A 27,003-nucleotide genomic window follows, 5' to 3' on the forward strand; every position below is an offset into this window, starting at 1 on the left:
GATTTTGTTGCTGAGTTTTTGGAGAAGAAACTCTGGTCAATTTCTACTCCGAAAACACCGCCAAAAACTCTGCGATCACAAAGCTTTTACAGGAACAGGCCTATTGCTTTGGTGATTGTCAATTCTCTAGTAGGAGGCAGAATTACTATATTTAATAATAATAATATCTCCCTACTGATCATATATTGAGTGACTTTTCTCTCGTTTCTCCTGCACTTTATTTACAAGGTATCTGGCACTCACACTGAAATCAGTATGCATCTTGTGATTACAGCCAGAAAAAAAAAGTTGCAAAACAAAGTCTTAAAGCTCTGTTATGTCACCAGAAACCTACTGAGTAAACTCTCCCAGGGAGTGACCCTCCTCCATCCTCTCTCCTCCTTCCTTCCATCATTTCGGGGTGGGCCCTTTCACTGGCTCATTCTAACCATTCCACAAAGTCAGTTCAGTAGCAGAGTATGAGCTGCTGAAGATGGAAGGTTACAAAAGTTTTCTGTTTTTCCTTGCGTCATCTCTTCTTTTAGGATTCACGTTGGTCATTTTCGTTTTGATCTGGGTTTTACACTACAGTGATGGACTGGCATGGGATGGAGGCAGTGCAGAATTTAACTGGCATCCGGTATTAATCATCACAGGCTTCATCTTCATCGAAGGGATTGGTATGTGTTTGGTAGCGGTTATTACTTCTCTCATATTATAAGTTTAGAAGACCTTCCATGATTTTTGGTGCAGGCTGAGTTTTGGCCTTTTGACTTCTTGATGTTTGACACCGCTACAATTTTAGTTTTACTTTTTGTATTTTAAAAGATGTTTTTGTAGATTATCGCTCTGTATAAAATAGGGTGGAAGATGCAGTTACCCAAAAATGATAGCGGCTTGTGATGCGGAATGTTAGAAAATGAAGAAGTCAGTGATTGTAAACAAATAACATTTTGTAACTACTGGCCACATGCAACATCTGGCAGGAAACCCGCACCCCGGGGAGACCAGCAGAGTCAGGTTTCCTTACATAAGAGTCTGCTGAAATATTTGATTTTGGATATATATATTCTAAAGTAAAAAGAAATGATTGTTAAATATTTTAGTTTTTTCATAATATGAAATGATTCCATGCAAAATTTGAAATTACAAATTTAAAGATAGGCTTAACTACCATAATTACTGTAAAACAAATGGCTTTATCTCCCTTTTTAAAGGGGTTGTTCGGTCAAAATAAGTTATCAGATTACTGGAACCTCCACCGATTGGCAGAACGGGGCACTTTTATCCTTTCTACTATGGAGCAGCAGTACACACATGCTATGGCAGGGGTGGATAATTAATTTTTCCACGGGGCCTCATGAGACACTGTGACTGTTGTGGAGGGCTTAACTTAATTTTGCTCATGATTACTATTGTTTTGTAATAATTGTAATCACTTAATATTGAGCAGAATTAAGTCCGATGACTCGCTGCTGCTAATAAATGTTACAACAGGGCTTATTGTAACCTGTATTCTTAGCTAATCAAAACCATACTTCTTTTAATAGAGTTAATAAAAAAACAATAAATTCTAATGCTCCTGTTGTTCAGCCCTTGTACTTTCATCAACAGCTTCAACACAATATGAGGCCCCCACAGTCCCGCTACACAATGTGATGTTACCATAAAGTCTCCTGACACAGTATAATGTACCCACAAGTACTGACATTTAAAAAATAAATAAATAAAACTACCAGTCTAACCCAACTGATCCGGTCTGAACTGTGTATTGAAGGTCTATGCAGCAGTCACGATGTAGTGATGTCTTTGCATCTGCAGCGTGCTCAGATGCACAGGCTCAAAGTTGGAAGAGAGATGTAACTGCTCCGCCTCATCATTATAGTCCCTCCTCCACACACACACAGTATCATGCCCCACACAGTACCCATTTACAGTATGATCCCCACCAACAAAAAAAATGGAACAGATAAACATAATTTGGATCCTATTCATTCCTATCTCTAATGGAAGAAGAAGGGAGCCGTTGATTAATATGGAGTCTGTCTGGATACCATTTTCATGCAGGACTTTTTTTTCTTGCATTCTAAATAAAAGCTCCTACCAAACAGAAACCATACAGAACCCCATATAAATCAATAGGGTCTATTTTCTTCCATTCGAAGTGGGAATGAACATGATCCGAATTCCATGTGTCGGTTCTGTTTGATTTAAAATGGACACGCCAGCACAGCCTTAAAGGGGCGTTCTTAAGTTTGCAAGTTATCCACTATCCATGGGATGGGGGATAACTTCCTGATTGCTGGGAACCCCCACCAATCCTGAGAACAGAGGTTCTTCAGTGGGAATGGAGTAGTAGTCCATCATAAGCATTTGTAAAAGCATGAATGGGGCAAAGGTGCGCATGATTGCCCCTCTGTCCTCTATTCACTTGGGGTTCTTCTTGGGAACGGTGAAGGTCCCAGTAGTCGGATTCTCAGCCATGATTAAGGGATAGCTTCTGTGATGAAGAAAGCAGGATTTAGTGCTCCAGTGTTGAATAGCAAGGCCTTGTAGTATGATAATGAGAGAAGGTCAAAACAGAACTTCAAAGCTTGAGTAGGAACCATGCCAGCATGGCGCAGGAAGGTGCCTGGGGGGGGCCTCAATTAGAATATACCTGTCAGCTAGACATAGAAATACACATCCATTGTCTCTCCCAGCCACTCCGGCTCCATCCTAGGATCATGGATTATGAGCGCACCTTTCGAGTTATAGACTCATAAAAAATATCCGCGTGACCCTGAGGAAATCGCGCATCTGACAGTGCGACTCCTGAGTTGGTGAGGGTTCTGGGACCTGAGATATAGAGATTGGGTTGCTGTGGAGGGCCAATGGGGCCATGTTTGCTCTCCACACGACAGGCAAAACAAACCGCATTCACTGGTACCTCTCGTGTCCTGATCCGATCATGCTGTAGAAAGTTACCCCCTTTCTTAGATATTGGGAATAAGTTCTGCAGGGAGCTAAAGGTTGGAGATTATTAGCCCACCTTCTGACACAGGGGGAGGAACCCAGCATGCGAGGAACCAAGCATGCTTAAGAACTAGCAGCACACGGTAGAGAGTCTCACTCTCACAGAAGAACCAGACGATGATGATATAAGAAGGAACTGAGGACAGATCTGCCAAGGGGAGCAGCAGCCCGTGCTTTGGGGTCTGTCCAGCAACTAAGATTCTTATACCTGTGGACTGCAGAGCTCCCGGCATCCACATGCAACCTACAACCTGGTAAATTGACCTCCAGCTTAATATCTCTAAGTCTTGTACCCTTATTGTTATATTTTACTCTGACTGCAAATCCACTGTAATTCCATTGTATAGCTTACTGTATATTTCTGTAATTATCTAGTGCGCCCTTAAGGCAATTAAACCATAAAAATATTCTTGGGCTGATGCTTTTACTCTGATTACGAATCTTAGAATACCCAGCGGGTAACAGGACATCCTCCCCGGTGGCCATTTGCTCTAGGTGCAGTTCCCTTAATGACCTGAGAGACAAATGGGGCGCCGGAGAGCTGTGCCTGTGTAGTTACGTCACATTGGTGACGTGGGAGGAACTGGTCTTTCCTCCACAGCTTTCAAACTCAGTAACGCCACATTATTGATCTTCTTATACAAGTTAAAAAAAAAACTGACCTGTATATTGTCATATAGAAAAAAAGATGGAAGGTGGGAGTATGATGGTCCATAGCCAGTTATGAACAGAAGATGACTGTCATCTACTCTTTGCTCAGAACTGATTGTGTGTACACGGTTATACACCATGAAGGGTAAATATAATGAACACTGTTGCAGACAGGAGTCTGCACACATGTTCCAGGGAAACCAGAAGGTCCTAAAGTGTGTGAGGAGAGAGGCAGTGAGTGTACCTGTCGGTGTGAAGGACCTAAAGCACCTGACCACTGGGGGAGTGGCCGGGGCCAGACACGGAGTAGCGACGGTGACCAGCGAAGACTGAGAGTAGGCAGGACGTGCCAAAGTCAAGCCAGGAGGTCAGAGTAGTGCCAAAGGATGAGACGCCAAGAGTTGTCAGGATGTAGCCAGAAGTCAGGATACCGAAGATATCAGAGAAGTACCAATGGGTCAGACAGGAGGAAGGTCAAAATATAAAGCCGGGGTCAGAACCAGAAACAGACAATCAGCACAGAATCACAAGGCAATACTCAGAATGAGAGGATGGATCGGGTCAAACACTTGAAGACAGAAACAGACAAAGCAGTATGCAAGCACACCACGGGTCAGCTACTCAGCCAGGAATGAATGTATCACTGACATGGAACCCCTGGAAGGGTGGTTACTTATAGCCCTCCTGGAATCAAAATCATGACCGTAAAATCAGCGAACCTGCCCACGAATGTTAACCTGTTTAATGCCGCTGTCAATCTCCGACAGCGGCATTTAACACGAGCCGCCATGTGTCCAATGGTGCGCCCGGGAAGTTATCGCGGGTCGGTGATTGGTTGCTATGACAGCTGGGGGTCTGCTGACGACCCTTGTGCTTGTCATTACGGAACTTCTTTGATACCCTGCTTGTGGCCGGGCATCAAAGGAGACCGTGATTTCTGTATATACAGCAATGCTGAATACGGCAATCGCATATTCAAGACCCCTAAGGGGACTATGTAGTACAGTAAAAAGTAAAAATGGGAAAAAAATAAACCTAAAAGTTCATATCACCCCTCTTTATCACCATTGAAAACAAAGATATATAATAATGTAGTATTGCCGGGTTCATAAGCGTCTGATCTACGAAAATATAAAAACAATTATGGTAACACAATCAGAAAACACCGTGAACAAAAAAAAAATTCAAGAACTCCAAAATTATATTTTTTTGATCTGCGCAACTCTGCAAAAATGCTGTAACAAGCGATCAAAATGTCACACCTATCCCAAAATGGAATCAAATAAAAATGTCCCCTAGTCCCGCAAAAAAAAAAAAAAAAGGCAATCGCACTGTTCAATCTGCCAAAAATGAAAACGTTACGGGTCTCAGAAAATGGCGACACGACCCCCTAAAAATTTTTTTGCAAACTTCTGATTTTTTTTTTTTTTTTAACCATTAAAATTCTTAAAACAAAAATGGACATGTTTGGTATCACCGTAATCCTAAAGATGAGGAGAATCTTATTACCAGGTCATTTTTTTTACCACAAATTCTACACATGTGGTAAATGGAGTCATTCAAAAGTGCAACTCATCTTGCAAAAAGACAAGCCCTAATATGTCTATGTGGACAGAAAAGTAAGAGTTATGGCTCTGGTAAGAAGGGAAGGAAAAAAAAGGAAATTTAAAAATTTGACTGTGGGGTGAAGGGGTTAATCACTGTTGTCTTCTTTTTTTTTTTTTTTTTTTTTTTTTCAATCTGCATTTTTTTTTTTTCATTTTTTGTGGGGGGGGGGGTTAGCTGGTATGGTTTTATGCTTCTGTTTACCTTAGGCCCCATTCACATTTTCTTGTACATGTGTTGTCCACACAGAGACATGTCCAATTTTACTTTGATTTACATGAACGTGTTTGTGATGTGAAAAGACAGAACAGGGTGACCATTCATGTTGCATCTGTCTGTTAGGCCTCATTCTTACATCTGTGTTTAAACAAGTACGTGAAGAAAATGGTAGTGTGTCAGTTTTTACCATCAGTGTACGGTCTGGGTGTCCCCAGTGTATGGTCCGTGTGCGGCCGGTATGCCCCTTGTATCTGGTATTATTCGGTCACTATAAGGTGGTGGTCTGGTCATGGTGTGGCGGTATTTGTCTTTTGTATGTGGTATTACTGGTCTTGATTTAGTGGATTGTGCTGTGTATGGAGGTCCCTTTTTCTCTTTGATATCCATAAGAGGAAGATGATTTATTTCCGATAGAGATTAACCCCTCCCTGTCCTGTGACTATTAAATGGTTGCAATTATACACTTAGAGAGATTCTCCAGTGAAAACAAGTAATTGCCTATAATAAGGCCACATTCACATGTTCAGCATTTGGTCATTATTTTACATCAGTATTTATAAGCCAAAACGAGGAGTGGGTGATAAATACAGAAGTGGTGACGTGTTTCTATTATACCTTTTATACTTTTCCTCTCATTGTTCCACTGCTGGTTTTGACTTACAAATAAGTGATGTGAAGTACTGAACATGGCCTAAGGATAAGTTATTGATAGGTGCTACTCCCAGCAGTCAGACCCCCACCAATAGGCAGAATGTTGAACTTTTATACTCATTAGATTGGAGCTCATGTGCAACTTGACTGCTGATCCATTCATTCCCTCAGTGGCTGCACGCACTGCACTTGGCTTTTTATGGTGAGGATGTGGTGCAGAAGTGGAGTTTTTCCAAGAGTGGGCCGTGGAACTGTGCAAGGTTCAATGCGGAGCTGGGGTCCAGTCTCAAGGGGTGCATGAAAATATTGCCAGTATGGGGCCCTGAAATTCTTGGTGGCAGCCCTGATAAAGAATAACATACAATACGCATGATTCTTTCCTGACATTCGGCAACTTTTGTGGCCGAGAATCTGAATGCTTTTATATACGTAGATGTGAGCGAACCCTTAAACTCCCAATTCTGTCATATGCTGTAGCTAGACCACTCTTTCCACTGTCTACTTCTCCCAGTTCAAAAAACTTCAAGATTATATTTCCAGGCCATATCTTAGGTTTTCAAGACCTCCCCAGTATCCTTCGTATTTCACTACAGGACCCGACTATACTCTTCCACAGGTCAGAGCTGTCCACCATTGCCCCGGCAGTTTACAGAGCTAGCAAATGTGGATGATGATAAGCCACAGACGTTACCCTTTAAATAACAGCCCACAATAAACACTCACTTGGCCATACCCTACACAACACAACTATCAGCTGCAAACACAACACAACTATCAGCTGCAAACAACTGCTGCTTGATTAAATGTTAACTGTGGACTCTGACTCATTCATCAGGTCACATTTAATGCCTTTTATTCAGAGATCCTTTCGTTCTTCAACAGGCTTTCCCCTTCTCCACAGGCGTTCCCCCTTCTCCACAGCTCTTCACAGGCGTTCCCCCTTCTCCACAGCTCTTCACAGGCGTTCCCCCTTCTCCACAGCTCTTCACAGGCGTTCCCCCTTCTCCACAGGCGTTCCCCCTTCTCCACAGCTCTTCACAGGCGTTCCCCCTTCTCCACAGGCGTTCCCCCTTCTCCACAGCTCTTCACAGGCGTTCCCCCTTCTCCACAGCTCTTCACAGGCGTTCCCCCTTCTCCACAGCTCTTCACAGGCGTTCCCCCTTCTCCACAGCTCTTCACAGGCGTTCCCCCTTCTCCACAGCTCTTCACAGGCGTTCCCCCTTCTCCACAGCTCTTCACAGGCGTTCCCCCTTCTCCACAGGCGTTCCCCCTTCTCCACAGCTCTTCACAGGCGTTCCCCCTTCTACACAGCTCTTCACAGGCGTTCCCCCTTCTACACAGCTCTTCACAGGCGTTCCCCCTTCTCCACAGCTCTTCACAGGCGTTCCCCCTTCTCCACAGCTCTTCACAGGCGTTCCCCCTTCTCCACAGCTCTTCACAGGCGTTCCCCCTTCTCCACAGCTCTTCACAGGCGTTCCCCCTTCTCCACAGCTCTTCACAGGCATCTCCTGAGCACTGGTCTGCCACCTGCACAAAAGAAGTTTGCAGTTTTCCCCTGCTTCATCACAGAGGGACAAGCCTGAGGGTTTAATTTTTAATCAATCTGTTGGATTCCATAATTATTTACACTTGTCGTTTGCTAAGCATTCACGTAAATACTTAATCTCTTGTCCCATCTGCAGACAGAAACTGACCTGATCTCCATGATCCCCATTACGCCCAGCACTCCTCCACTAGCTCCTGATATACGTCAGATTTGTTGCTGATCTACAATGATAATGCAAATATAACACTTCAAAACTCCAAAGACTGAAAGGGTTACTTTGAAATAGTTGTGAAACACCAGAAATCATTTCCAGAGCCAAGATGCCACTGAGCTTTTTACGTGTCAGCTCATTCAACCAAAGAAAAGCCGTCTAATCCCATATGGGAGCACTCCAGATTTGTGCTGCTGATGTATTTTCACAGATGATTGCCTGGATTTGATATGTTGTAGTAGTTGTTAAAAATATTAGGGATTCAAACTATTAAAGAGAGAGTCCCACCAAATAAAAAAAAAAAGTTATTTTTGTTTTCAAAATGCAAATTGTTTAAACTAATTATTAACATACTTTAGTCTTTGGTCACACTTCCATCCAGACATTCTGTTTTGAGGAGCAGAAAAATGGAGTAAATGTACAAAACGGATTGCATAACTGATGGAAACTGTTTTATGGGGTATGTCTGGGTTCAGTTATGTGTCCATGTTTAGAATAGAAGGAAAAGCAGAATAACGCAGAACTTTTTCTTCCAGTTTACAAATGGATAGATAACGGAACCGAGACTGACCCCCATAATAATCAATGGGGTCTCTCTGCTACTGTTTACATCAGTTATGCAACGGATCCATTTTGGACATTCCATTTGTTTCTTCCTTAAAGCTGAGCAGACAAACAGAATGTCTGATCAGAAGTGTGAACACGGCTATATAGGGGTTTTCCATGCTTAAATAAAATAAAAGGAAAAATCACCAGATTAGTCAGACATCCAGGAAATTTGTCTTGTGGTGAATTGAAAGCACTCCTAAGGCTGTGTGCACACATTGCGGATTCTGCTGCGGATTTTTCCGCTCAGATTTGTCTAAATCCGCAGGTAAATCTGCAGGTCAGAAGACCTGTGGATTTAGTGTGGATTAGCCTGCGGTTTGACATCTGTCATGGAGCAGGTGCCAAACCGCTCCGGAATCCACACAAAGAAGTGACATGCTGCAGATTTAAATCCGCGCTGAAAAATCTGCAACGTGTGCACTGCGTTTTTCATTTTACATAGACTAAAATGGTACTGTACAACGCAGCAGAATCCGCAAGTGTGCACACACCCTTATTAGTACATTTACTGTAATTGTCCTGAAAACGTGTGTGACACTATGCTCGTTATACTTGCAAGGTATTATTGGGAAGCCTGCCTGGACGCACCCAAGGTCATGTGAGACTTCTTTATCTCGTAGTCTCCTGAATTGTTTAAAATCCCGATGGACATTTTTGGCGATTTGCGCAAAGTGAATAGTAATTGCTGGGTGAAAGATAATGAGTAGGAATCTTTATCTTTGTTTTTAAAAACACATTTAAAATTTAAAAAATAAAATAAATTGGATAATTTCTTTAATTTTGATATCTTCCCCACATATCTTAGAGTTTGAACAGAGAAAATACCCCTCTCTGTTTGCACCTGATGTGATTGATGGGTGCAGGCTGTCCAGCTTGGCAAATTAGCCAAGGCAGCCCCCTTCCCTGTCGCTCTATCAATTGTAAGGCCGGGATCACACACAGCGAGATATGGCCGAGTCTCGCAGGTTAAAACGAAGCTCTGGCGCCGGCACTCCGGAGTGGAGCGTGCAGCCGCACAGCAATACATGGAGCTGCACGCTCCGCTCCGGAGTGACTGTGCCAGAGCTTGGTTTTAACCTGCGAGACTCGGCCGTATCTCGCTGTAGTGTGACTCCGGCCTAAGAGGGATATTGGGGCCAATTCAGCAAAGCTTTAGTGATAGAAAACTGGCTTAAAAAAGGTTTTCATATTCACAATATTCTTGCGCTCATTTTGCCATTTTTTTTTTCGCCAGCTTGACTTAACTCTGCCTAAATGGACAGAGCCTGGGAGAGTTGGTGGCGTGGCTATGCCTGTCCTTCAGATTAATGAAAAATGCTGGCTCTTTATACGCCAGAAAGTCTACTCCGACATCGACTGGAGTAGCATTTTTGGCAAAGCTCACAGAGGCACATGCCACTTACTAGATAGAAAACATATGTGCAACATGGATGTCTGAATGAGGTCTTAGCCAAAGATAAAGGCCTTATCAATCTACATGTTTGCCCCCAGTAAAATTAGAACATTAAGGCCACGTTCACACTATCAGTAATTAGATCAGTATTTTACATCAGTGTTTGTAAGCCAAAATTAGGAGTGGGTGAAAAATGCAGAAGTGGTGACTTGTTTCTCCACTCCTGATTTTGGCTTACCAATACTGATGTAAAATAGTGACCGAATACTGAACGTGTGAACGTGGCCTTGCACCATTACAGCAGTGTCGGCGCTGTCTCTCCTGGGGCTTGCGTCACGTTGCTACGTCATGCGATCCCTGTGGCCTATCACTCTCCTCTCCTTCAGACAAATCAGACAGATTCAGGAGAAGTTAGAGGCAGCAGCTGTAGTGATTTTTTTTGAGGGTGGGGAGAATGAAGTGGCCATTGATCGGCTGCAGGGATTGTGTGACGTAACAACGTTATGCGAGCCCTGGGAGAGATGGCGCCAACACTACTGGAGCTGCGCTGGGCCCAGAGGTGAGTGTAAATGTTATTATTTTACTGGGGCAAACATACGAATTGAGAAAGGGTGGTCCGAGTAGAGGACAACCGCTTTAAATATCTATTTGCTTTGTTTCATACATCACTGCCATTACGCTGGCTAAAATCCCTGTACTTTTTAACAAATGTGTCCTAATTTTGGCCAAACAATAGGACGATGACACTTCTAATTTAGTTTCTTTGGTTGTTTTGGTAAAAAAAAGCGATGATCTTATTGTTTCATGTTTGGAGCACAGGATATGGAAAAACATGTGCAATAACAAAATCTGGGACCGCATGAACAAATGTTACATCAAGAAATCTGAGCGAGCCTCTATAGTGGAAGGATCGTACCTACAGGGAGTACTGACTCTTAGAATCGCCTGTCCTGTGTAATTTATGGATGGAAGATCCCGAGGGAGTCAGATACAGATAAGGAACATATAAATGATAACATTACACAGATTCTTCACATTTATCAGTATGCTGTTTAAGGCTCTGTGCCCACAATGAGCTTTTGACAGTGGATATTTTTCTGGGTCAAAAACGCAGCATCTTACAGTTCCAGCAAAGTGAATGGGATTTATAGAAATCTCCGGCCCCCTGATTTCTTTTATGCAGCGTATATTGACCTGCGGTGCAGGTTTCAAATCTGCAACATGTCATTCTCTCTTGTGGACATGCTGAGTTTTAGGGCATATCACAACCGATGCTATACACTAATGTGACCTCAGCCTTACAGGCAGACTTTTCCCTTAGGCTGGGATCACACTACCCTGTGTGATGTGAGAAACTTGCACGAGTCTCTCGAATCAACACCCGGCTCTACCGCCAGCACTCAGGACCGGAGCTGCGGCTTCATAGAAATTCATGCAGCCGCAGCTCCGGTCCTGAGTGCCGGCGGCAGCACTGGGTGTTGATGCGAGAGACTCGTGCGAGTTTCTCGCATCACACAGGGTAGTGTGATCCCGGCCTTAGAGTTGCATTAGATACGGAAAATCATCAGGTAAACACCGCAGCTGTGTTTTCAATCCATTTGCGAAGTGGAAAGGCATAAAAAACAAATGTAGTCTGCACAGGACTGTATCAATAAATACCAGTAAATATCAGAATCAAAGCAGCTTTATTTGAAACATGACGTACCAAAAAGGGACAAAAACCGCAGCGTGAATAACTCCATAATAATGCATGTATAAAATACAAGAAACATGAATTAAACAGAAAATTTGCAACATCAAAAACTCATCGTGAGAATGTACGCTAAAAGGGTTTTCCAGTATTAGAAAAAATAGATAAATAACAGCGCCACACGTCCATTGTTATTTTTTGGTATTGCAGCACAGTTATATTCATGAAAATGAAGAGGACTTGCAAGAACCAGATGCAACTCGCAGGCATGTTATTCTGACAACCCATTAAAGGGACTCTGTCACCCCATTTTTCGAGTATCAGCTGCCGGCACCGCCATCAGGGGCTTATCTACAGCATTCTGTAATGCTATAGATAAGCCCCCGATGTAACCTGAAAGATAAGAAAAATGAGTTATATTATACTCACCCAGGGGCGGTCCGGTTTTGGTCCGATGGGTGTCGCGGTCAGGCGCCTCCTATCTTCTAACGGTGACGTCCTCTTCTTTTCTTCCTTTTGTGGCTCAGGCGCACTGCTCTGCCCTGTTGAGGGCAGAGCAGAGTCCTGCACAGCACAGGCGCTGGGAGAGGTCCGGCGCCTGCGCACTGTAGTATTCTGCTCTGCTCTCAGCAGGGCAGAGCAATGTGCCTGCGCAGGAGCCACGACAGGCAGCAAAGAAGAGGACGTCACCGTTAGAAGATGGGAGGTGCCGGACCGCAACACCCATCGGACCAAGTCCAGACCGCCTCCCGGTGAGTATAATATAACTCGTTTTTCTTATCTTTCAGGTTACAGAATGCTGTAGATAAGCCCCTGATGGCGGTGCCGGCAGCTGATACTCGAAAAATGGGGTGACAGATTCCCTTTAATGAGCGTCAATACGCTTTTTTAGGGCTTTCAGAATTAAGTATTAGTGATGAGCGATTGTGCTGGGATAAGGTGTTATCGGAGCATGCTCGGGTGCAAACTGAGTGTCTTTAATATGTTCAAGTCCCTGCGGCTGCATGTCTCACGGCTGTTAACAAGCAAGCATTGCCTAAGAAACAGGAAATCTCTGGCTTGTGCTCCGGCTTTCGATCAGCCGCGGGGATTCAAACGTGTTATTCGAGCACATCGAAGACACTCTGTTAGCATGCTCTGATATCACCTTACCCCAGCTCATTCGCTCATCACTATCAAGTACATAAAGCCCCCCAATTGGTGGAAATGAAGCTGTCTACCATGACGGACACCCGCCTGCATACGACATGATCAGTAAGTGATCGTGGCCGTCTCTCCCCCTAGATACTGCTGCCAATAGTGACAGATGATTAAGAAGGAGGTGGGTTCCCTCTTTAACCCCAACTGAACCCCACAATTGCCCAATTGCCAATGACTGCCGAGTAAAGCAATGGTAGTGTTTTTGTTTTTTTTCAATCCCCTTTGTTAATCCTTCAAGTGCATCACAGGAATTAACACATTTCCTGACAGCAGTTTTGAATAATTTCAAAGGTTTAGTTTTTAAAATGCTATCATTATAGGGGTTGATAGAGGGGGGGGGTTCCAATATCTTCCCCTTTCAAAGTCACTTAAGCACTGTATAGGTCTGTTTTGCACATTTCCTGGAACCAAAGGAAAATTGATGCAAAACTACACCTGTTATCTGCATAAAAAATACTACATAATGGCATATTGAGCACAGCATGTAAACATAGACTTAGTCACCTTCAGGTGAAGCTCACTGAATATAGTTTTATTATTGAGCTCAGCTTACAAACAGTGTGCAGTAAGCGCTGAACCTCTCCCTACCGGTGGCTGCAGGAAGTATGGTTTTTACCATTTAAGTTTATTCAGGGGATTTGGAGCTGTGTTTTAGGCAACAAAAACGTTACTACGAAGATTTATATATTTAGAAAGGGGTTTGTCTTGTTTTAAAAATCAGAGCTTTACTTACCAATCCCTTCTCCAGCACCGGGTCTTTGTTGCTGCTCCTGATCATTGTTTACAGGCTGCAGTACTAACGTGACCGCTGCAGCTAATCACTTGGTTCATTGGCTTTACCGATGCATACGAAAAGGAGATGTAGCTCAGCTTCTATTAAAATGAATAGGAGTAGACCTGCAGTCCCCAGGGGGCAGCCACAAAACCGTGTTATGGAGGTGCATATTGTTTGCATCCATCATCTGCCGGAGCAGATAATGGCTAAGTGCCAGGTTTAGGACCCTCACCTCCTGAAGGATAGGTCCTCAATAGTGATGAGGGAACGTGTTCAGATAAGGCGTTATACGAGTATCTTGGATGTGCTCGTATATTAGGTTTGAGTCCCTGCGGCTGCATGTTTTGCGCCTGTTCGATAGCTGACACATGAAGAACAAACAGGCAATCCATGCATGTGTTGCCCCAAAACATGCAGCCGCAGGGACTCGAACATATTATCCAAGCACGCTCAAGATACTAGGATAACACCTTATCCGAGCATGTTCTCTCATCACTAGTCCTCAATCTCATTGCAGCAGAAAATCCCTATAAGAAATGTGAAGGCATCCGGAGTACCTTTTATACAATATTAACCTTCTGAAGTCTCACCGTACTGAACATTTGTCTTTTCCTTTTTCCAGCTATTCTAGTTTACCGATTACCATGGACCTGGAAATGTAGCAAGCTGCTCATGAAGTGCATACACGCCGGCCTGCACCTTACAGCAACCGTTCTCGTGGTGGTGGCTTTGGTGGCCGTATTCGATTTCCACAATGCCAAAAACATTCCCAACATGTACAGTCTGCACAGCTGGGTTGGGCTGACTGTGGTCATACTTTTTGTTTTGCAGGTGAGATTTCTTAATGTTTGTGACAGAGTATATAACTGATCTATATGTGTCGCCACCTTTTCATCACCATTTTGGATGGATGAAGAACTCTCCTTATGCCCTACATCTCGTCTAGCTCGATGCAGAAACTGAACCGAGTGCATATTTTTCTCCGTACTGAAGTATTACAGTATATTAAAAACGTAATAATTTCCTTAGGCGATCCAGTCTCTGGCCAGTATGTGTCTGCTGCCACCAATTAGTGGCCTCAGTGGACAGGTGCTGTAGTGTAGATATCATGGGTCCTATGGCCAGGCGGGGATGGCAGAAGTACAGCATGTTGCCGCTATGGCCAATGATTGGCTGCAGCGGTGACATACCAACCAATTGCAAATAAAGACTAGGAGTACCGCCAGTGTTCATCGTCAGATAAGTAGTGTTTTTTAAATTACGTTATTACATTAGCTGCAGTCTTTAATTTCTTTGTATACATTTATAGGGATTAGAAAAATGTTTTTCAAATGCAAAACTCCAAATTCTCTATAAAGTTATAGGTGATCACATCCTGTAAGGCTATGTGCACACGTTGCGGATTCTGCTGCGGATCCGCAGCGTTTCAGTTTTGGCTGTGTTGTACAGTACCATTGTTTTCAATGGTAAACTGCAAAACGCTGTGCACTTGCTGCGGATTTTTCCGCGGGTTCAAATCCGCAGCATGTCAATTCTTTGTGCGGAATCCGCAGCGGTTTCACACCTTCTCCATCGTAGAGGTGTGAAACCGCAGGGCTAAACCGCAGGCTAATCCGCAGGTAAACCGCAGGTCTTTTGACCTGAGAATTTAACTGCAGATTTTTCAAAATCCTCAGGACCTATAACTACATGTGCACATAACCTAAGGCAATCCATAACGCCACAATGCGCGAAGAATTTAGGACTAAACCACTGAGATAGCGCCTCCAGGAGGATGATAACTGTAAGAGTATGTGCACACGTTAAGTATTTGCAGCACAAATTTTTGCATCTCTTGGCAGGAAAACGCTACGTAAAATATGCATATTTTATTTTTATTGCGGATATTTTTGCACTCATTAGTATGGGTGAAATCTGCGGCAAAAACATTGAAAGAATAGACAAGCAGCAGATTTAAATCTGCTTCAAATTTTCAAGGGAAAAAAATAAACAACATGTGCATGAGACTTCAGGATTCTCAGAGTCAGTGCACATGGGTCGCCCGCCAGGGCCGTGGGGTACTCGGTACCGGGCCGGTATCTCAGAGGGAAGTGTCACGGTAGCGGTGACCCGGACCGTGGCCCTGGGCGTCCATGTGAAAGGGGATGGTGTTAAGCGTGGCTGATTAAAGTTTATAAGTGGATGATTCGTTACGCCACCTGTGGTTTCTGGTCAATTTGACCAGCGCTGCAGGGTTGCTTCTCTGGGACAGATGTTGTGGTGCAGCAATGATGTTGTGGCCCTCCACAGGTAGGGCTGTAGTCCCAGGGCAGTGTAGATGAGGAGATAGTGAGGAGAGCATAACGGTGCAGTGTTAAGCACAGAGATGTAGCAGTGCGGAGTGGATTGATGCAGGAATAAGCGGAGGACACCAGGGCATGTAGTTCCAAAGCTTTACTCAGTCTGTTGTGCATACAGGTGCCCGCCTCGGTGCTGTGTCCTCCAGGTCAGGGGCCCAGCCAACCTCCAGGCAAGATGAAGTACTCCGTTCCAACACTCCGCCAACATATGCCTTCTCTGAACGTCTCCTTTCTAGCGCTTGTATTGAAGTACTTGTGGTTGTGTGTTAAACCCAAGTTCCTCCTTTAAGATGTTCCTTTGAACTCTACTTGTACGGCAGACAGCTGTAGCCTGCTTCGGGGACTCCTTACTACCAAGTCCCGGCTCACTCACGTTGCTGTTGTGCCCCCAAGTCTTGTGTGGGAATAAAGTGGTGACAACTTCTATTCCTCCGGTGTCTGCTGCAGGACCATTAGTATCCATACAACCTCGGGGACCGGACCCCGGCCATGCGCTTAGAACTTGAGGAAGGGTTCCACTCCGACCCTAGTCCTTAATTCTCTTCTTCGCCTTACAAATCTTTCTTCCTTATGGAGAATCAGGCTTTCTATATCTCTTTCCAGTGCAAGCAGCTCCAGGTCACAGGAGACTGCTGCAGCACCTCCCTCCATCCATCCCACTCAGGGGATCTTCTCTCACAGACTGACCTAGTCCTAATCATCTCCCGCTCACTTGTGCAACAAAGCTCCACCCACCTCCCAGCAATCTTCGTGTTCCAAGCAGGGAGCCACCAAAGGTGCTTTGCTACACTACTATGTTGTGTGGGATGCAGGTTTGGAGTGTGGTCAGGTGTCTCCACACTCCCCCTTACCTGGATGGTGGGGCACCACACCTCAGGAGGAGGTGCAGCACCTCTGTGGCGACTGAACCCTCAGGGGCGCCACACACACAGTGCAGATTGAGCTGCGGACTTTTCCGCATGGATTTGCAGGTAAAACCGCAGGTAAAGTGACCTGCGGTTTACCTGCAGATTTGCTAGTGGTTTTCCCCTGCGGTTTGACTCCTGGACAATGGAACGGGTGTCAAACCGCTGCGGAATCCGCAGAAATAATTGACATGCTGCGGATTTAAAACCACAGCAAATCCATGCGGAAAAATCCGCAGCATGTGCACTGCGGTTTTGAAATCACATTGATTTGCATTGTATTGTACAATGGCAGCGGATCTGCAGAGGCAAATGCGCTGCGGATCCGCAGCAAAATCCGCACTTTATGCACGTACTCACTCGCTTTGCTGGCATTAGGAAATCCTTCAGGTTTACTGACAAATCTGCACAGAATAAAATGCAGACACATTGAGTTATCCTCTTCAGGATTGTTTATCACACTCACAGTCAAATAGTCTCCTCTACAGCAGGTGAAATACCGTTGAACACATCACCAATTTTCTAAGTATATATATTTCTAAAGATGCTATTGACATGAAATTCTTACCAGATCTCAGTAACAACTCATCCAATCCACACAGGCAAAGAAATCAAACCATAGATATACATAAATTAAGTTACGTGTAATAATGAGAAATTATAGAAAAGTATTGAACACACTTACTGAAATGTATTTAATACTTCGTACCAAAGCCTTTGTTGATGATGACAGCTTCAAGACGCCTCCTGTATGGAGAAACTAGTCGCAGGCATTGCTCAGTTGTGATTTTGGCCCCTTCTTCCACACTCTACACATCCTAAACGTCCTGTGGGCTCCTTTTATGAACTCTGAGCTTTAGTTCCTTCCATAAATTTTCTGTAGGATTCGGGTCCGGTGATTGGCTGGGATATTCTAGCAGCTTTATTTTCTTTCTCTGAAACCAATTGAGAGTTTCCTTGGCTGTGTGTTTGGGATCATTGTCTCACTGAAATGTCTCCCCTCATTTCCTCTTCATCATCCTGGTAAATGGCAGCAGATTTTTTTTTATCAAGAATGTCTCGTTACACTTGCCCATTCATCCATCCTTCAATTATATGAAGTTTACCAGAGCCATAATGCTGAAAAACAGCCGCACACCATGATGTTCCCACCTCCCATGAGACTATTTTACACAGAGTGTGATAAACAAACCAGGAAGAGGATAAATCAATGTTTCTTCTAGCCCTTACAGTGGAGAAAGTCACCCTTGAAATTACCTATGTTCTATGGCACTATTCTGACTCATGGATATGTAGAACGTATGGTGCCTGGATAGACCTCTCTTTCTGGGCCCTTTCCGTATCGACCTGTACTTGCGTTCATACCGATTAATCAGACAGCTTAACTCAGCCACGATCTCATGTAAGAAGACTCCAGGAAAAGAGGGATGCTTTAACTGAAATTCTTGTATTATGATGAAAGCAGCAGGTAAAAAGGAATATTCTTCAGAGGACATGTAAGAAGATGCATACAGATGGAGGGCCGATCACAAAATGGAGAATGAAGGAGGGAACAAACATACATCACAGGACTACAGGGAGAGAGTTGGGACAAAATACAGGGAAAGGCAAACTTCTGCCTAGCAACAAGGATACAACACAAGCAATGCAAATATTAAATGATTTCCCGAGTCGTGGGACATGACACTCCCCGTCTGAAATCCTTGGATTTCACGATGTCCTTAATTCTTCGAAGTCGTTCGAACCTGAAAAACAAGAGAAAAGAAAAACATGCATGCAATAATAAACATTTTTAAAGTCCAACTCGTTGCTGTTGACCCGTAGATCACACCGGAAGATAAGTCCAAGTCTATTAAACCCATCTTCGGATTGGGGAAGCCGCAAACATGCTAACTCTTCCTCCAACCCAGCAATCCAATGGCAATGTTCAAAGTTCAATAAAACTGGGGGATGAGGAGGTATGCTCCCCGCCGTGAGCAACGTCCAGGAGCAATGTTCAGTTCATGTGACGTCCTCCTTTGGTAGAAGCAGCACGAGATCAGTGACCGGACGGAAGAAGGTTCGGGTAGAACCCCCTTTTGTCACCTTAACTTCTGTCTTACGAGTCTTTCCGTCCTCGCTGGGCATGACCTTGGTGATAAGACCCATTGGCCAGTCGTTACGATGAGCCTCTTTGTCTTTTAAGAGAACAAGGTCTCCGTAGAAGGTAAAAGAATCAATTGCAATGTCCATTTCGTCTCTTACAACTTCAGCAATTTCTAGTGCCAGTACAGCAGCGCAAAGTTCGAGTCTGGGTACAGAGTGTGCAGGCTTCGGGGTTAATTTGGCCTTACCCAGGATGAAACCACAATGCACCTTATTAGCTTCTAAGGTCTTCAGATAAGCTACTGCGGCTATGGCTTCTGTAGATGCATCACGGAAAATATGAACTTCTCTTCTGATTGCAGCCAAAGATGATCTTGGAGAATAACAACGTGGGACTTGGAGTTGCTCTAAGAACTTCAATGACTTCTTCCATGTCTCCCACCTTTGCTGTTTCTGAGTCGTCAGCGGGGTGTCCCAATCGGTGTTCTCGGCAGTGAGCTGTCTTAACAGTATCTTGCCTTGAATAGTGATGGGTGCTACAAACCCGAGAGGATCGTAGATGCTGTTTATGACAGATAGGACTCCTCGTTTGGTAAAGGGTTTGTCACAGGGCGACACTTGGAAGGTGAAGGTGTCCTGTTTGATATCCCACAGTAGACCAAGGCTGCGCTGTGTGGGAGGAACATCAGAACCTAGGTTGAGGTCATTTAGGTTCGTGGCATGGTCCTCAGATGGAAACGCGCTCATTACCTCTTGACTGTTAGAGATGATCTTGTGGAGTCTGAGGTTTGATGTGGATAGCATTTCCTGTGTCCTGGAGAGTAGGTCAATTGCCTCTTCACTTGTGGGCAAGGACTTGAGCCCGTCGTCTACGTAGAAGTTCTTCTCTACGAATTGACGAGCATCGGATCCGTACTCTCTCTCACCTTCCTGGGCTGTCCGTCTCAGTCCGTAGATCGCCACAGCAGGTGAAGGACTGTTGCCGAAGACATGGACCTTCATCCGGTAGTCTATGACTTGATTGTTGACATTGTTGTCTTTGTGCCATAGGAACCTAAGATAGTTTCTGCTGTCTTCCTTCATGATGAAGCAATGAAACATCTGCTGAATGTCGGCCATTATAGCAACAGGTTCTTGTCTGAAGCGGATCAATACTCCAAGGAGGCTGTTGTTCAGGTTGGGTCCAGTTAGTAGCAGGTTGTTGAGAGAGAGGCCTTCATACTGAGCACTGGAGTCAAACACCACTCTGATCTGGTTAGGCTTGCGAGGGTGATAGACACCAAAGGATGGAAGGTACCAACATTCTTCTCCTTCCTTCAGTGGTGGAGCAGGTTCAGCATGATCTCTGTCAAAGATGTTCTGCATAAAGTCAATGAAATGCTTCTCCATCTCTGGTTTCCTCTTTAGGGTACGCTTTAAGGATGAGAACCTTGCAGTTGCTTGCTGCAGGTTGTTCGGCAACCTCGCTCTTGGGAAACGAAAGGGTAAAGGAGCTACCCAACTGTTGGAGTCATCTTGAACAAATTCTTTGTCCATAACCTTTATGAATTCTTTATCTTCCCTTGTGGGTGCTAACTTGTCTTCATTTGTGGAATCGAACACTGTTGACCCAAGGTTTTCGTCCCAGGGCTGGAGCATGTTCATGTTGTTGAAGGATTCCTGTTGCCTCTTGGTGTTGCTCACTTTCTCTTTCACCCAGTAATGATGTGGGCATGGCTGAAAATGAGTGCTGCGACCATTTGGCAAGATGTGTGTTTTGTAAGAGGAGATGTTATTAGGTCTCTTCATCTTGAGTATGCAAACATTGCCTATAATTACCCAGCCTAGATCAAAGCGTTGGGCAAATGGTGCGTCGTGTGGTCCGTTAATTTGCTGACGTACCTTGTGCAGCCGGAGAATGTCTCTGCCAAGCAGAATCAGGATATCTGCGCTGTTGCTGAGGGCTGGTATCTTGTTTGCTATCCCCTTGAGATGTGGGTGATGAAGAGCAGCCTCTGGCGTTGGGATCTCTTCTCGATTGGATGGAATCTGGTTGCACTCGACAAGTGTAGGTAAGGGTATCTCTACGGTGTTGTCGAGGGATGTCGCCATAAGACCACTGGCCCTTCTCCCAGAGACCTCTGTAACACCGCTGCAGGTACCTAAGGTGTAAGGGTAAGCATTTCCCTTTAAGTTAAACATATCAAAGAGTTCTGACCTTGCAAGTGATCGGTTGCTCTGATCATCCAAGAGGACGTACACCTTCACGGCTTTCTCTGGGTGACTGTTGGGATATACGTTCACAGGCAAATCTTCGCACAGGACTTGTCCCAGAGACCTTCTCCGCAGACTTCTGTGCATGAAGAAAATATTGTGGTATGACTTGCAGTTTGAGCTGCGTCCTCCCCGCCATGGCTCGTGGTGGGGGAAGGAGTACGTGTAGAGTCAGGACTGTATGGGTGGAGTGCTTGTACGTGATCCTCACTGTCACACTCCATACACTTAATTGTAGTTTTACAGTCTTTAGCAAGGTGTTCAGTAGAAGCACAACATCTGTAGCATACCCCGAACTTCTTTAGAAGTTCCTTGCGTTCTTGGAGCGGTTTCTTCCTGAAGCCGATGCACTTTTTTAAGGGATGTGGCTTCTTGTGGATGGGACACTCACGATTTGGGTTCTCTATCTTTTCACCCTTGTTGCTCTTGCCTGGGGCTGATGTTGGTAAGGGAAAAATATCCGTCTTCTTCACTGACACTGGACCCCTGCGGTTTCTGTCATTCGAGCGTGTGCTCACGTATTTAGAAGGAGGTGAAGCTGGGCCACTGGATTCTCCGTAGGAAAAGCTTGGGTCGTTCTTACGCTCTGCAATGTCTTTTATAAACTCACAGAAGTAGGAGAACGGAGGAAATGACACTTGATGGTCTTTCTTGTATTTTGACCCTATTGCAGTCCACTTCTCTTGTACATTGTATGGTAGCTTGGAGATAATGGGGTTTACTCCACGAGCAGTGTCCAGGTAGCTGAGGCCAGGTAGGTGGGTGTCTGCCTTGGCCAGCTGGAGCTCTAACAGCAGGTCACTGAGCTCTAGGAACTTTGAACTGTCCTTGCTTGATATCTTTGGAAAACTCTGTAGTCGCCTGAACAGTGCATCCTCTATGGCTTCTGGACTGCCAAAGTTTCTCTCTAGTCTTTCCCATGCAGCCATGAGACCAGCCGTTGGATTACTGATATGTACAGACCTGAGTCTCTTGACACGCTCTGTGGATTGTGGTCCTAATTGTCGGGGTCGTAAACGACAATGAATCCTCATTCACCAGTCATTCCAAATCATTGTGCGAGCGCAAAACATCTGGTACCGATTAAGAATGACTCAGACACGCAGCTGATTCAGTCTTAGCTAATGTCCTGCATCCACACCTGTCAGGAGCAGTACAACAACTGGCTTTTATTTACAAATACACAATACTATATTGAGTGTTAGGGGAAGGCGTGCATTAGGCGGGGTTTATGCAGTATACATCTAGTGTCCAGTCTCTCTCTGATTCGTCAAAACGTCTCCCGATGGTTACTTCTTCTTCACATTCCTGAGTTATCTTTTTTAGGAGAAATGAAACTTAACTTAACTCTTTAGACACTGAATTTAAGTGAAAGTGAACACTGGCAGCCATCTTTAATACAGTTACATTTGCATTAGCAAGCAATTAGGAAAAACTTATTGTTTCACAGTATAAAAATATAAAAGTTATATAAGAAAATATATTTTCACCTTGACATAACCATCTGATCAGCAGGTCCAGCTCTTCCGCAGCAGTGATGCCGAGGTCACTAGTTACGGTTCTAAAGGCACTTTTCCAACCTCTGTAATTTTCAGGTTGGTCGTCGAACCTTGTGAGACCGGTTTTAGTAAGTTCACGGCGAATCATGTACCTTGCGAAGTCGGACATGTCTGTTCTTTCTGACTTAGGATGCACAATTGTAGGCTGAGCGGTGTTGTACATAGGGGTGGAGACGTCTTGGCCTTGAAACATGGGGAAGTATGGAGTAGCATATGCATTTAGTCCAGCAACTGGTTTGGTGGGTATAGTTTCTGCTACCTGCGGAGGTGGCACTGTGTGGTTGTCGAGGGTATAATGACCTGCCGGCATATTGGGTTGCATGTAGGTATTATCCTGTGGAGTTTGGTGAGATGCAGGGTTTTGGCGCATACTGGAATATGAAGGAAGTTCAAGTTTGGGAGCATTGTACTGACCTTGAATGCAGGATTCTGTAAGTGGATCGGCATCCTGGTGCTCTGGAGAAGCGTCAACACCATCAGGTGTGTTAGTGATGATCTGCGGTTCGCCATCTTGGCTTAGCACGTAGTCTCTTGTGCGTTCAATAGGGTCTTCTGCCTCCATTTCACACAAACTGACGCTGTCTCTTTGACTCCCACTGATAGCCTGCTCGAGTACCTTTAATTCTGCCATGGCTGTTGCATGCTCACATTCCTTCTCTAGAGCTTCCATGCGTGCCACTTCAGCATCCATTTCTGCTCTATTTTGTGCAGCAGCTGCATCCATTTCTGCTCTTTTGTGCAGCAGCTGCATCCATTTCTGCTCTCTTTTGTGCAAAGGCAGCTTGTACCTAATTAGTTTCAGCCTTAGCACGTGCTCTTATAAGCTGCTCAGTAAGAGTAGAATATTTTGATGAACTTGACCTAGATGAACGTTTTGAGTGCTTACACGATTTGGAAGAGCGAGTTGATGCATCTGGTGTCCGTGCGATTCTAGCCTCTATCTTGGCTTTAATGTCACGTACAGTGCAGTCTCTTTCAGAATTAAGCTGCTGGAAACCTTGCAATTCGTTTAAAGTCTCTGGGAGATTCAGTTTCTTCAGGAGAATAATATATTGGTCACTCTTCTCCATATACATTTGGTATGCTGTGCATAATTGTTCTAGGACTCCCTCTGGTGGTAACTCATGAGAAGCAGGCCTTGATGCAGTGTCTATATGACTCAGCACTTTCTTCCATACTGAAGACACATCACTATATAATTCACATTTTGCAGTCTCTAAATTCTCCATGACTTTCCATGTGGGTTTGACTGTACGTTTTCCCCTTTCGCTAGATGGTGGATGGGGGTCTGGGTCTCTTTCCTGTGCTTGTAAGTCTGGTAGGGACATTGTATTCCTTGCTTCAGACATGATTAGATTTCAGGCAGGAAGAGTGGATGATGGGGGTTATACTTCCCACTGTTCAGCAACAGGAAATACACGGACTCTGCACAGAGTTGATACTTTGTATCTAATGCTGGAGCAGCTGCAGGGTCCTGTGTAATGATGGGAGTTATATTCCTCTCTGTTCAGCTGCAGTGTGGCTTCTATGCACGCTGGGGTCTGGCTGGAACTGGGTTACAGTCTATCTGGAAAATGTCCTTTTCCACTGAGATTTAGCACAGACCTTGAGTTACTGTCTCTGAAGGCAGGTTATTCCTTTTTACTATTCTGACTCATGGATATGTAGAACGTATGGTGCCTGGATAGACCTCTCTTTCTGGGCCCTTTCCGTATCGACCTGTACTCACGTTCATACCGATTAATCAGACAGCTTAACTCAGCCATGATCTCATGTAAGAAGACTCCAGGAAAAGAGGGATGCTTTAACTGAAATTCTTGTATTATGATGAAAGCAGCAGGTAAAAAGGAATATTCTTCAGAGGACATGTAAGAAGATGCATACAGATGGAGGGCCGATCACAAAATGGAGAATGAAGGAGGGAACAAACATACATCACAGGACTACAGGGAGAGAGTTGGGACAAAATACAGGGAAAGGCAAACTTCTGCCTAGCAACAAGGATACAACACAAGCAATGCAAATATTAAATGATTTCCCAAGTCGTGGGACATGACAGGCACTATAGTTTATTCTGCCTTTCAGCACTGGATTATTTATTTATCTTTCATATTTTTAACATGCTGCATGCAAATTTGTATTCAAAGGGAATTTATCAGCAGGATTTCACACCCCAAACTATATGCAAATGAGGCTGAAGAGCTATGGTAGATCTGAGGCCTCTGTCACTCCAGCTCTATTCCCCACCCAGTGCCACCTCCTCCTGCTTGACTGATAGCCTCTATGATGTCGCAAAGGAGACATCAAGCAGGAGGAGGCAGCACTGGGTAGGGAATAGAGCTGGGGTGACAGAGGCTTCAGAGCTACACATAACTCCTCAGCTTCATTTGTGTATTAATTCAAACATGGATAATGGAGGAACGGACGGGCCATGTAAAGGTATTGCTGGACGTACCTTTTGAAAGAGCTACATGCACATTTAAATAGTTTTGTGGGGTGAAATCCTGCTTACAGATCTGTGTCAATCTCCGATCCACCACTCCCAATACTTGATGGTCACAGCACACCTCTTCTCCCATCCTGCACAGATCAAAGCATATGCCTAGAACACTGTCCCATAGAGGTCAATGAACATCTCCAGGCTATTGTGTTCTATGGTCCATTTGACTGTTGTAGCTCAGGAAGGATGGATGAAAAAAACCTGTCAGTATGTGGTTTTAGTTAATAAAAAACTATAGTTATTTATTGATGTTAAACATCATCCCCAAATCCTCAATGCATTCTTAATTTTGTCTTTTCAGCTCGTTGTCAGTATTTTTGTCTACCTTCTTCCGTTCACCTCTGTTTCATTACGAGCTGCTTTTATGCCGATCCACGTCTACTCTGGTCTACTTCTGTTTGGTGGTATTATTGCAACGTCACTTATGGGAATCACGGAGAAACTCATATTTTCATTGTAAGTGTCATCACCATAAAATTGACTCTACTAATTATAATAAGTTTTGTATCTATGTTAAATAAAGATGAGCAAAAGGATTTGGCCCACTCTGGTTCAACATCCACTTATGGACCTTATGGCCGACCTCCCCACAGTGGCAGCCAGACTGGTGAACGGCAAACATCCTCTCTCTGCAATTAAATGTTGGCATCCGGGGTTGACGACTAGGTCCCTGCAAACGTCATATAAGTCACTAGTCCTCAAGTTATGTTGTGAGTCCTGCCACGATGTTGCAGGGGTGGTTTAGTAATCAGAAGGAAAGAGTCGCCCAGTATGCCAACAATCAGGTGCTAGCTAAAGAAGCTTATCCTGGCCTGATCCGGCTGCCACGGAGCACCAAAGTGGATGCCGAACTAGGGTAGACCAATATTTTTTTGCTCATCTCCGATATTAACCTACCTCAGAGGTGAATGAAGAAAGCAAAATGTGGCACACAATTGACTGGTTTAAATCCCAGAGGTCAAAACCCTCTCGATCTACCAGATATTGCCTATATAGACAATAAGTAAAAACTGGTGCCAAGTCTTACCATCAGAATACTCCGTAATAACCAAATCCATTATTCTCTGTTTAAAGGAAAGATCCGCCGTACAGTAAATTGCCACCACATGGAGTCTTCGTGAACACTTTGGGGCTCATGATTGCTGTTTTTGGTGGATTAATTATATGGATAACCACACGATCAGGCTGGAAGAGACCACCTGAGCACGTCCTGAAAGACCAACATCCATTTGGAAGTCCTGCTGACGACGCCAGCACCACCGACTATGGCAAAGGAAAATCTGATGAGGATTTAAACAGCGAAGCCAGAAAAAGGAACCTGAAATTAGATGAAGCCGGGCAAAGATCAACCATGTGACCACGGTTGGGAGGAAATATGTAATGTAATTGCTGGAGGAGTTTCATCTGGATCCCATCAAATTTTTGTGAGATCCATCCACCATATCGCTCCATTGTAAGAGACTATACTGCACTGTATACGCTTTCCTTAGAAACTTTGCGCTACACACGGGAAGAAACTGTTTGCGGGCACATACTGGCTAGATGGAGGCCAAAAGGAAAATCATTTGGCCGCCATTAGGTAAATAGAGGACCTGTGAAATCACAAATTTGTACTCCAGGAGCTTGTTCCCTCAATACACGTTGAAGATACAGCCTGAAAATCCCCCAACGAAAGGCTAAAATTCAGTCCCTTTGTTCTTTTGGTAGTACTAAACTCATGGACTACCTTGGTGGTATCTGCTGAAGCATATCTAGATAATGCCAAGTTTGGATGGATTTCTCCTGTAAGTGTATTTTGTAAATAAAATGTAAACCTGA

The 27,003-nt window shown here is 44.4% G+C and overlaps 1 protein-coding gene across 2 annotated transcripts; it reads left to right on the forward strand.

Moving 5' to 3' along the window:
- Nucleotides 1-407: 407 nt before the first annotated feature.
- CYBRD1 (cytochrome b reductase 1) lies at nucleotides 408-27,003 on the forward strand. 2 transcript variants are annotated; one of them, XM_073545865.1, is made up of 4 exons: nucleotides 408-659; nucleotides 14,167-14,375; nucleotides 25,487-25,641; nucleotides 26,260-27,003. In XM_073545865.1, the coding sequence occupies exons 1-4, from the start codon at nucleotides 473-475 to the stop codon at nucleotides 26,540-26,542; spliced, it is 834 nt and encodes a 277-aa protein (XP_073401966.1). In that variant the 5' UTR covers nucleotides 408-472; the 3' UTR covers nucleotides 26,543-27,003. The 2 variants fall into 2 exon arrangements, with proteins under 2 accessions (XP_073401966.1, XP_073401965.1); XM_073545864.1 differs by lacking the exon at nucleotides 408-659 and adding an exon at nucleotides 10,176-10,438.

Source organism: Dendrobates tinctorius, unplaced genomic scaffold (genome assembly GCF_039654945.1).
Source record: "Dendrobates tinctorius isolate UK_male_01 unplaced genomic scaffold, ASM3965494v1 ptg000143l, whole genome shotgun sequence".
NCBI classification, from domain to species: domain Eukaryota; kingdom Metazoa; phylum Chordata; class Amphibia; order Anura; family Dendrobatidae; genus Dendrobates; species Dendrobates tinctorius.

Coding starts and splice junctions, on each gene's coding strand:
- CYBRD1 (XM_073545864.1), top strand. CDS start 10,228: ATGCGATCCCTGTGGCCTATCACTCTCCTCTCCTTCAGACAAATCAGA. Junction 10,439..14,166: donor GAGCTGCGCTGGGCCCAGAG/GTGAGTGTAAAT, acceptor TCCTTTTTCCAG/CTATTCTAGTTTACCGATTA. Junction 14,376..25,486: donor TCATACTTTTTGTTTTGCAG/GTGAGATTTCTT, acceptor TTGTCTTTTCAG/CTCGTTGTCAGTATTTTTGT.